This window comes from Schistocerca nitens, chromosome 2, assembly GCF_023898315.1.
Source record: "Schistocerca nitens isolate TAMUIC-IGC-003100 chromosome 2, iqSchNite1.1, whole genome shotgun sequence".
In the NCBI taxonomy this organism is placed as follows: domain Eukaryota; kingdom Metazoa; phylum Arthropoda; class Insecta; order Orthoptera; family Acrididae; genus Schistocerca; species Schistocerca nitens.
Genome location: NC_064615.1, coordinates 1,072,049,283 through 1,072,061,741, shown reverse-complemented (window position 1 = coordinate 1,072,061,741; position 12,459 = coordinate 1,072,049,283). Strand labels below are relative to the sequence as shown.

The window sequence follows — 12,459 nt, the reverse complement described above, 5'->3', positions numbered from 1 at the left end:
AAATAGTGGCAACACAACTGTGGAGACACTACTCCACGGAATCTACTACTGTCGCTGATAGCACACATTGTTGACATACCTACCTTTCCTCCGAGCAAATGGACTCGCCCGTCCCACGTCACCGGCGTGCTCACAATCGATGGAAACACAGTCACTTGTGAGCGAGCGGTCTAACGTAACCGTGTCACTATGTTTCCGAAACAGGAACAACGGAGTTGGATCAAGATTGACTGTCGTACAGCACGACAGTGGCATCAATGTCTTCAAGAGGCGTGCTGGGAATCGGCATTGCCGTACAGAACATGGGCACATTGGGTAAAAGTCTTCAACGAAGACCGGCAAACTGTGGCAGACTTGCATCGGGCAGGTCGTCATAGCGTTTCTGAAGAAGAAGTGCATGCTGTTGCCGCGTTAGTGGACAGTGATCGACGCCATACGATTCGTGAGCTCGCCCACGAAACCGGATTAGCGCATACGACTGTGCTTCACATCCTGAAGGAACGCCTGGGCATGCCAAAAATTAATGATGGGTTCCGCATGACTTGACGGAAATGCAGAAATGAATGTGTTACGACACTGCTCAGACGCACTTGGAGCGAAGGAGAAGCTTTCTTACGCCGTATCGTAACACTGGATGAGACATGGGCCACATCGTACGAACCAAAACCGAAACGCCAATCCAACGAATGGTGTCATTATGGGGCGTCGCGAAAGTCGAAAGTGCATCGGACCCCTAGTATGGTGAAAGTTAAGGTGATTCTCGTGTACGACTGTGATGGTGTTATCCTAACGCATTACGTTCCCCCACGGCAGATCGTCAACGCACAGTACTACTGTTCGGTTTTGAAGCATCACCTACGACCAGCTTTGCGAAAGAAGCGGCAACACTTTCTGCGCAACCCACCCCTCATTTTGCACGACAATGCGCGGCCGCATACAGCGCAAGCTGTGGCTGCTCTGTTCATTCGATGGGACTGGGGAGTACTGTGCCATCCACCATACTCCCCGGACTTAAGCCCTTGTGACTTTGATTTGATTCCGAATAAGATGGAACCACTTCGTGGCATTCGCTTCAGAACTGTTCCTTAGATTCGACAGGCAGGAGATCGCTCCAATCCCACCATCAACAGAACAGGCTGTGCTAACGGTATACTGCCCCTTCCACATCGCTGGCAACGGGTTCTACACAACGCTTGTGACTACTTTGAAGGACAGTAACAGGTGCAAATATGAAACTCTTTCGTATCGGTTGTGAATAAATAGTTGCCCCTATTTAAGTTCCAACCCTCGTATTAATAATAAATTTTCCTTACCGGTCGGTTGGTTGTGTGGAAAAGAAGCAGCATTGTTAATCAGGACGTCGACGCCTCCTAGGTTGTCCTTAATCCACTTGAAGACAGACAGGATGCTACCTTCGTCACCCACATCTCCGGCGATGGCGTGAAGTTTACCGGGAGCGCCCTTCACCTCAAGTTCCTGTCACAAGAGAAAGAGCAGAGTCATAACAGAGATTACGGGGAACTCGCGAGACGCCTGTTATCTGTGTTTGTTGACGGCGAGCGTTATCTGCCTCTTCATCCAACTACTCATACATTGACACGATCCACTCAAAGATAGCCAGCTCGAATACTGACAGTTTCAAAATTTCATATCCTGAAACTGGCAATGAGTTTAACGCATTTAATTCTCACCACTTTGTGTTCAAACCCTCAATCTCTCTCCACGGTCTCAGTGTGGATTGTGGAGTGGAGTATTTTTTTTTTCACAATGGGACTTAACATCTGAGGTCATCAGTCCCCTAGACTTAGAACTAGTTAAACCTAACTAACCTAAGGACATCACACACATCCATGCCCGAGGCAAGATTCGAACCTGCGACCGTAGCAACAGCGCGGTTCCGGACTGAAGCACCTAGAAACGCTCGGCCGGCGGAGTGGAGTAGCTGGGTGTCAACTGCATCTCTACACTAGGTCATGAAGGACAGGCTGGCCAGCAAATATTCGACAGAGGTAAATGAGGCAACTGCTCGCTAAAAAAATTTTACCAGATACTTTCGGAAGAGCAAAGATTGACGTGACTATTCCGAACATCAGCGAGTTGCAATGTGTATCACATACCGAAAGAAAATCAATGCAGTATCGAGTTTACATCAAAAGTTGGTTATGTTTATATTGATTATTTTCCGTTTTCCCACTCATATCACTGATTTTGAATGCAGTGTTACAGCTAATGCAGAGCGGAACTGGTAAGTCCAACGCTTAACCCTTTACTCTTACTATTCTACGTAAATTGTCAAAGACATTTTTTTCGCTCTGTGTGTTTGGGGCGGTAGGGGGGAGAGAGAGAGAGAGAGAGAGAGAGAGAGAGAGAGAGAGAGAGAGGAGGCGACCTAGACTGATATGAAAACACAAGTAACAGACTTCATGAAGCCGCGACCGCTTCAGTAGACCAGTCATTCATATCACCCGTTTCGGCTAACTATATAGCCATTTTCGGATCTAAAAAGCATAGATCGAATAAGCACAAAACTGAATGTGGAGTATCTGCAGAACATCTTTCACATACTCTGTAGACTCGGACCTCCTTTTGCCCAGCGTAGGGCAGCAGGTCGACTTGTCATGGACTCAACAAGTCGTTGCAAGTCCCCTGCAGAAATATTGGCTCTACAGCCGTCCTTAATTGCGAAAGTGTTGTTGGTGCAGTACTTTGTGCTCGAACTGACCTGCCTACTTTCGTGACATGATTGATGGGATTCACGTCGGTCTATCTGGGTGGTCGAACCATTCATTCGAACTGTTCAGCATATTATTCAAACCAGTTGAGAACAACTGTGGACCGGTGACACGGTGCATTGTCATGGGAACAAGAAGATCGTGAATAGCCGAGAATCGTCTCCAAGTAGCCAAACATAACAATTTCCACTCAGTGATCGGCTCCATTGGACCCAGTCAATTTCACGTAAACACAGTCCATTCCATTATGGAGCCATCACCAGCTTGCACAGTTCCTTGTTTACAACTTGGGTCCATGGCTTCGTGGGCTCTACACCACCCTCGAACCTCATCATCAGCCCTCAACAACTGAAACTGGGACATCTGATAAGGCCACGATTTTCGAGTAGTCTAGGGGCCTTTGCAGTTCATGTCGTGCAGTTAGTAAAGGCGCTCGGGTCGGTCGTCTGCTGCCATAGCGCCGGCCTGGATGGCCGAGCGGTTCTAGGCGCTACAGTCTGGAACCGCGTGACCGCTACGGTCGCAGGTTCGAATCGAGCCTCGGGCACGGATGTGTGTGATATCTTTAGGTTAGTTAGGTTTAAGTAGTTCTAAGTTCTGGTTGACTGATGACCTCAGAAGTTAAGTCCCATACTGGTCAGAGCCATTTGAACCATTTTTTTGCTGCCATAGCCCGTTAGCGCCAAATTTCACCACACTGTCCTAAAGGATACGTTCGTCATACGTGTTACGTTTTCACGGTAAAATATGTATTAGACGCATTTATAAATTTTTAGAAAGTTCTTACATTTTTTTGACCGCAAATATGTTACTGTTTCTTGTAGAGTCAATTTTTACTTTTTGTCGTAACGACTAGAAAGAATTTTCTTTTCGAAATTAATCCACTATATCCTCGACTAAAATTTGCTAACATTTGAAATCATCATTAATTTAAGTGGCAGAGATGACCTGCCTACTTTCGTGACATCTACTATAGCACTTTTGATGCAGTAGCAATGAATGATCTCTCTGATCTGCCCGCTATGAAAGTTTATTAATGATGCTGCAGAGCTCCGATTGTGCAGACCTGGCCTGCGTAGCATAGTGTTCCAGACAGACCGGTTCAAATGGGGTGGGACGACTCTGCTGAGTTCTTCCTGCCTCTACAGCGTGGTGAGTGGTGAAGTGAGTGGAAAGGAGGCAGGGGTCGGGGGAGACGTGGACACGTGTAGTCACGTGGCAGGCAAGCGGCTGCCACCTCTGAGGCGTTACTTCGAGGCGAACAGTTTGCTTGCGAGAAAATTGCAACGCTTTTCCTCATAGTAACTTCGAAAAGATGGTCGAGTGGAGGAAACTTGTGAGAAATTAAACGGATCATCAGCAGTTTTCTTCGGTCGATCGTCAAATTGAAGTACCGACAATTTTAATTAAAGTAGGTAGGTCTATAAAAAATAATGATCAAACAAAATTCCTCCCCCTGGTCACGTGCATCTACATCAGAGGTTAGTTAGGAACTGTTCAGTTATTTCCAGCCCCGGATCTACGATACTTCCTAACCGGGGCAAAAGCTGGATCCATCACGCATATCCCTCCCTCCCACTCGAGCGATTGAGATAGAACGTAAAAAAATTAAAAGAAACGACTTTCGAAAAATACGTTCATTTTGTAGAGCTAGTCTCTCTAAAGTGATTAATGTATAAATTATATGTGTTTGAGAAAACGTAAGACATACTATTTGGTCTTAAATAAGCGAAAGTGCACACAGCATTGTTCTATCGCACGTCACTGTATTTCGCACTATGGAATTCAGACGTGTGTATTATGTAATGGAAGCCATGAAACCTATATTCAGAACAGTGGGAATTAAAAACTCCTGTGGTGCCTCTCCTACCCCCAGTCGACCGGTTTGACATCCTAACACCCTTAAAAAAAACTCAAAAGTAATACTCTTCAGAAAATTTGCACTCCTTATTGCCTATTAGCTAATAACTTTGTCTTTTGTGTGAATTAAAATTAAATATAAAAAAATAAAAGCAGTAAAGAAAAGAGACGAGCAAGGCTGTATACATTTCTTCTTTGCACAAGACGGATGGGCATTCTATTACAGAACCAAGCTTCCTTATGACAAAAATCGACCTTGCTTGAGGATATTAAAGACGGTCGGAAAACTTCAAAGTCCGTTCTTTCAAGAATATCTGAGAGTCGCCTAGTCCTGCTTTGGTTAAGTAATACAGTGTATCCGCAAAGTCTCTCCGCCGGACGCGTAAGGTTTTCAACACATTCATATCACTGTATAAACTGCTATCCAGGATTCACTGCTATTGGTACAGCTATATTGGAGACGGGATTCAACATGATTACAATGAAATTAATTAATTATATTAATTACAATTAAATACACTGTTCTCACCAATATCACAATCAGTGCTGAAAATGTTTTCCTCTTTCCTTAAGGCACAGTTCAGCACATTTAGATTTATTTGCGAACATCTTTACCAATGTTTCACATGTAATCAAATGCAGATAATCAATTACCGCTGTTTCCAGTTCCTATATTGTCTTTTAGTTATTCTGTTACATATATATTTTAGCCACACCCTGAAGGAAATAGTCGGGTGGAGACAGATCCGGTGAGTGTGGGGGCCAAAGACCTTCCATAGTTACTCTGTCTCCAAAGATTTCATCTAAAAGTCGTAGGGACTGGTGTGCTGTGTGAGGAGCAGCGTTGTATTGTTGGAAAAATGAATGGTTGATCTCATTTTGATTCGCATGGCAGTAAATGGATGAATTTTGTGGGAACAATAAATATGGGAAGTGACGGTGGTATGGGAAAAGATCGATCCTCTAATTCGCGCTCGCATTATGGCACCGACACATCAATATTCTTTGCGTGCAATGATGTTTCTCTTAAGACACGTGGATTTTCTGATGACCAAATTCGTGAATTTTGGACATGTGGCCTGTAATTGATGAAGTGTCATGATGCTCTCTCCATTGGCGGAAGATTCCGGAATAGTCTCCCATTTGGATCTCCGGGAGTGGACTGCCAAGGGGGAGGTTACCATGAGAAAAAGATTGAATAATCAACGGAAGGATAACGTTCTACGAGTCGGGGCGTGCAATGTCAGAAGATTGTACGTGGTAGGGAAACTAGAAAATCAGAAAATGGAAATGCAAAGGCTCAATCTAGGTATAATATGGGTCGGTGAAGCGAAGTGGAAAGAAGATAACAATTTCTGGTCAGATGAGTATGGGGTAATATCAACAGCAGCAGAAAATGATGTGACAGGAGTAGGTTTCATTATGAATAGGAAGGTAGGGCGGAGAGTGTGTTTCTGTGAACAGTGAAAGGTTCGTTCTTATCAGAATCGGCATCAAACCAACACCGACAACGATAGTTCAGGTATATAAGCGGACATCGCAAGCTGAAGATAAAGAGATAGAGAAAGTGTATGAGGATATCGAAAGGGTAATACAGTAAGTAAAGGGGGATGAAAAACTAATAGTCATAGGGGACTGGAATACAGTTGTAGAGTAAGGAGTAGAAGAAATGATTACAGGAGAATATGGGCTTGGGACAAGGAATGAGAGAGGAGAAAGACTAATTGAGTTCTGTAACTAGTTTCAGTTAGTAATAGCGAACACCCTGTTCAAGAATCCCAAGAGGAGGACTTATACTTGGAGAGGACCGGGTGATACCGGAAGATTTCAGTTAGATTACATCATGGTCAGACAGAGATTCCGAAATCAGATACTGGATTGTAAGGCGTACCCAGCGGCAGATATAGACTCAGATCACAATATGGTAGTGATGAAGAGTAGGCTGAAGTTAGACATTAGTCAGGAAGATTCAATACGCAAAGAAGTGGGATACGGAAGTACCAAGGAATGACGAGAGAACCTTGAAGTTCTCTAAGGCTATAGATACAGCAATAAGAAATAGCTCAGTAGGCAGTACAGTTGAAGAGGAATGGACACCTCTAAAAAGGGGCATCACTGAAGCTGTGAAGGAAAAAATAGGTACAAAGAAGGTAACTGTGAAGAAACCATGGATAACAGGAGAAATACTTCAGTTGATTGATGAAAGAAGTAAGTGCAGAAATATTCCGGGAAACTCAGGAATACGGAAATACAAGTCGCTGAGGAATGAAATAAAAAGGAAGTGCAGGGAATCTAAGACATGGCTGCAGAAAAATGTGAAGACATCGAAAAAGAAATGATTGTCAGACGGACAGACTAGCATACAGGAAAGTCTAAAACAACCTTCGGTGACATTAAAAGCAAGGGTGGTAACATTAACAGTGGAATTCCCGTTGCACTCTTAAATGCAGAGGATAGAGCGAATAGGTGGAAAGAATACATTGAAAGCCTCTATGAGGGGGAAGATTTGTTTGATGTGATATAAGAAGAAACAGACGTCGATTTAGAAGAGAGAGGGGTCCAGTATCAGATTCAGAATTTCAAAGAGCTTTGGAGGACTTACGGTCAAAAAGGCAGAAACACTCCATCAGAATTTCTAAAATCATTGGGTGAAGTGTCAACAAAACTACTATTCGAGTTGGTGTGTAAAATATATGAGTCTGGCGACATGCCATCTGACTTACGAAAATGCATCATCCACACTACTCCGAAGACGGCAAGAGCTGACAGATGCGAGAATTATCGCACAATCAGCTTAACAGCTCATGCATTCAAGTTGCTTACAAGAATAATATGCAGAAGAATGCAAAAGAAAATTGAGGATGCGCTAGATGACGATCAGGATGGCTTTAGGAAAGGTAAAGGCACGAGAGAGGCAATTCTGACGCTGCGGTTAATAGTGGAAGCAAAACTAAAGAAAAATGAAGACACGTTCATAGGAGTTGTCAACCCGAAAAAGCGTTCGACAGTGTAAAATGGTGCAAGATGTTCGAAATTCTGATGAAAGTAGGGGTAAGCCTTAGGGAGAGACGGGTCATATTGATAATGTACAACAGCCGAGAGGGAATAATAAGAGTGGACGACCAAGAGCGAAGTGTTCGTATTAAAAAGGGTGTAAGACAAGGATGTAGCCTTTTACCCCTGCTGTGCGATCTGTACATCAAGGAAGAAATGATGGAAATAAAAGAAAGGTTCAGTAGTGGAATAAAAATTCAAGGTATCAATGATACGATTCGCAGATGACATTGCCATCCTGAGTGAAAGTGAAGAAAAATTACATGACCTGCTGAACGGAATGAACAGTCTAATGAGTACAGAGTATGGATTGAGAGTAAATCGAAGAAAGACGAAGGTAATGAGAGGTAGTAGAAATGAGATCAGCTAGAAACTTAAGATCAGGATTGATGGTCACAAAGTAGATCAAGTTAAGGAATTCTGCTACCTAGGCAGTAGAACAACCAATGACGGATGGAGCAAGGAGGACATCAAAAAAGGCATTCCTGGCCAAGAGAAGTCTACTAACATCAAATATCGGCTTTAATTTGAGGAATAAATTTCTGAGAATGTACGTGTGGAATATGTATGGTCGTGAAACATGGACTGTGGAAAAACCGGAACAGAAGAGCATCGCAGCATTTGAGATGTGGCGGACTGATAAGGTAAGGAATGAGGAGGTTCTGCGCAGAATCTGAGAGGACAAGAATATGTTGAAAACACTGATAAGGAGAAGGTACAGGATGATAGGACACCTGTTAAAACAAGAAGGAATGACTTCCATGGTACTAGAGGGAGCTGCAGAGGGCAAAAACTGTAGAGGAAGACAGAATTGGAATACATCCAGCAAATAATTGAGGACGTAGGGTGCAAGTGCTACTCTGAGGAGAAGAGGAATTCGTGACGGACCGCATAAAACCAGTCAGATGACAAAAAAAAAAAAAGCTGTCAGATAGGTGAAACCAAGCCTCATCAGTCATGAGGTTAACAGTTATCTGATACGATTCACAATATGCTATCCGTCTTCCATGGTCCATATAACATAATTGTTATGCAGCAGTAATTTTGTACAGATTCATCCCCCGCTCTTTGTTGCTGTCATAGGAGAGATTTCAGCCTCTTGCGACAACTTTTCACGGATTTGTTGGACTCCGCAACACGATGTCAGAAATGTCGTGAAGCTTCCGTTCTGTTAAAATTGTGGGCCTTCCAGCTCGTGATGCATCATGAACTGATCCTGTTGTCGGGAATTTGCGAATTAAATCATGCGCAGTGTCACGATGTGGACACTTCGAAGGAGGGAAACGCAATCTAGTTTGCTGCCTCACATGCTCCCATAAAGTTTTCTCCTGCACGGAAAACCGCTTCCACCAAAAAAAAAATTCTCTCGGCAACAGTAAGCATTCAGACCACACTCAGATAACACAAGAATTAGACAATAACAATACTAACAGCTGCAAACATATACGCAACAATACTACTCCCACCCTATCGCTGCACACGGAACACATGCAGGCAAGACTTGAATGTGTTGCCAAGTTTATGTGCATGACATGGCGAGACACACAAGACTTACCGCTGTGGAAAGACTTTCAGTTCTCAAATTCCATAAAATAAAAAATCTGATTGGCCTATGGTCTCCTTGTAACACTGTATCTAGGTTCAAATGGTTCAAATGGCTCTGAGCACCATGGGACTTAACATCTGAGGTCATCAGTCCCCTAGAACTTAGAACTACTTAAACCTAACTAACCTAAGGACGTCACACACATCTATGCCCGAGGCAGGATTCGAACCTGCGACCATAGCGGTCGTGCGGTTCCAGACTGCAGCGCCTAGAACCGCTCGGCCACACCGTCCGGCTCTCTGTATCTAGGAATACAAGTTAGGACACATGGTGTGTGTATGTATGTATGTGTACCTTGATCTTGTCAACCCTCCTGGCTATTCCCACGACGGTGAGTCCTTCTTTCAGCAGCGCCTGCACAATAGCAGCGCCGATGCCCGCACTGGCGCCAGTAACCAGTGCGACACGTCCCTTGTACTTCTCGATACCCATGGCTGTGTGGACAGAGAGGTTAGATAGTCAGTATCTCAGGCACAACTAACAGAGTGACTATAACCACACTGTCTTATATATGTGCACATGCACGTGATAAGCTATCAGCAAAATTTTCTGTGCTGTCGTGAGGTAACACTTCACGTAATTACGGATATGTTTTCGCCTTCATAAACAAGTGTAGCAGAAAATCCCAGTATTTTTAGCGATGATCATCCTGGATAAGATATGGAGAAGAGACAAACTCATCGTAGAGATGCAAAGACGACGGTAATCACTGCGCGCTCTTAACCTTCCCTTATCTGTCAGGTGAGCAGTCGCGCTTCGCACAAAGTACACTCTGTTTTGCTTCAATTTTTAGTCTTATTTTAGATTATATGTATCGGATAACATATTTTATCCATTTTATGTTCAAAATGAAATATTTTGTGTACATAGTTGTATTAAAATTTTTATGATATGACGAAACAAACAAATGAATTTTATACATCTTATTGCAGGAAGTTTATCAAGCTACCTTCTTTCCTGGTGGGTTATGCTATCATCAAATCGAAAGAACGAAGCACAAAATTCTTCAACTTGTAATATCCCCCTCCCACAATTGTCACTAGTGTTGTCGATGGTAAGATCTCTTTTTTCAGAAATATGAGAGGAATAAGATCTACAATAAACTTTTCACTTATCTTCTTTTCTTGTATTTGGCTCCAGTTCTTCATGTGTAGGGGTCTGATTCTTGAAGCTGAATTTCTCATATATTAATTCTCGTGTTTCCAATAGACATAATTAACATGGAAGATCGCCTGTGCAAATTTTTTTCACGATAATTTATTGTCTCATATTTGACGATATCACACTCTCTTTTGAATTTTCACATTAACAAAGCCAAAACTACATTGTTCTTCCAAAGCCAAAAACACGTCTGATCACATCGGAGGCATGCCCACTCCTACTTCACTCTGTGGTAATAACAATATTCCAAATGGTTTACAATCATTCTTGACAAATGAATTCCTAGTAGTTTCTATAAATGAATCCAGGAATAAACTTAATAAATAGCACCAAATTGTGTAATTAATAATAGACAGTTTAAGTGTGCCAAATATTTCGTAATTTCATATGTTTCCAAAAATAATAATTTCAACTGTCCTTTCAGAGTTAGTACATGTCGACTGTAATAAAGAAAATAAAGTAATTTCTTTTTATAGATTTTAGCTCGAAGTATAACATATCGTTTACAAAATCGTATGAAACTATTTTAGAAAAACAGCTGAGTTAATATTGACCTGTTCCAAATTTGAAAATTAGTTCGGGTATCAACTACTTCTGTTGAGGAAATGTAATGCTATAGAAGGTTGTTCCTTTACAAGCTCTTGTTTCATATTCTCCCTCTCAGTCACCGCCCTCAACTTTACTTCCAGAATCGTGGTCAGCATTTATTATTTCTTCCTCACTGAAATCCGAATCGCTTTCCTCAAAATTTCGAGTTGATTGTGAAGCAGAAGAGATTGAAAGGAAAGCTGTGACTCAAACTGCCTATTGGCTTCTGTCTCGCGTTCTTCGGCCGACGTTCATCTAATGATTTTTCTGACGTTTCGCCAGCACGAGTGGCTGGCATTGTCAAAGCTTCACCCTCCATTGCCGGTGGTGACCGGCCGAAGAACCCGAGACAGAAGCCAATAGGCAGTTTGTCAACAAGTGGCCACGAAAGCCTTAACAATTTTGTCTTCTGCTTTAATTATTGGAAAGTCTAGGAAATCTTCATGTTCTACCGGGCTCCACCTAACAAAAATATTCCGAATGTGACATATTCTACTCACTAACAGTAAAAATAAGGAAAAAAGGAACTGTAGGAACATTACGATTTATTAGAGTTTTTCTTACGTAAACGTAACCGAAAACAATCAGAACGAGAACTATCGTGCATTGTAGGGACGGTTTCAGGTCCCTCTTCTCCGTTGGACTTTCTGGGCATGTGCCCTGTGTCCCGCACTCGACAGGGGCCCCCTAGTTCCTCCCAGATCATCAAACGATAACCGATATTTATCACCGAAAAACAAATTTGATTCGAAACAAATTGAATGATAATGGCTGGTTACAATAACCACTTGCATATTAGCTTTGCGCAGCGTACAGTGCTGCATGGGCCGAATAGCGACGTAAAATTAAGCGTGACCCTCCGACTTAAACCGACTCGACAATCGGGAATTACCTTGTACTTGTCTGCGGTGTTGCGACGTTTGTTTTGCTTGTAGTCGTTACTGACTGTGCTCTGAGGTATTCTTTGATTAAATCGTCGTTTGCCTGTTTTTTTTTCTTACGTTAGCGACTATTTTTGGTGTAAAAATAAATACTGAATTATAATATAAAATGTCGAAACGGTCGTATCCTAGTGGATCTGCGAAAAGGAAAAAAGCTGTACATCAGAACAAAGTAACTGAAAAGTTACCAAAATTAACAGCATATTTTACTACTACTATTGGAACAACTTCTGTAAGTAGCAATCAAATAATAAATCTTCCACATGATGAGTCGTGTTGATCACAAATTGCAGGAATTTCTGAATGTTAATGTTCTACGCCAGTTTCAGATTTCTACCCATTTAAAAAAAGGGACTGAATCAGAAAGCAACCGTTCCTATAACGAAACTACAATGGTTTCGGTGACTTCACCAACACCGGCAACTGTGGCAGCTGAACAACAGTTTTCCTACCCAGAAGAAATATCACAAGATCCCGCTGATTACTTTCATAAAAAGTTTACATAAAGAAATCGAAA

The 12,459-nt window shown here is 42.4% G+C and overlaps 1 protein-coding gene across 1 annotated transcript in view; it reads right to left on the bottom strand.

The window, feature by feature from the left end:
* Positions 1-9,717, bottom strand: part of LOC126234796 (dehydrogenase/reductase SDR family member 11-like) — a 47,521-nt gene extending 37,804 nt beyond the window's left edge. Inside the window, exons 1-2 of the mRNA XM_049943545.1 lie at positions 9,547-9,717; positions 1,314-1,476 (exon numbers count right to left, since the gene is read on the bottom strand). Of these exons, the coding sequence (XP_049799502.1) occupies positions 1,314-1,476; positions 9,547-9,684 (301 nt within the window). The 5' untranslated portion in view covers positions 9,685-9,717. The remainder of the gene's footprint in view (positions 1-1,313; positions 1,477-9,546) is intronic.
* Positions 9,718-12,459: the final 2,742 nt, after the last annotated feature.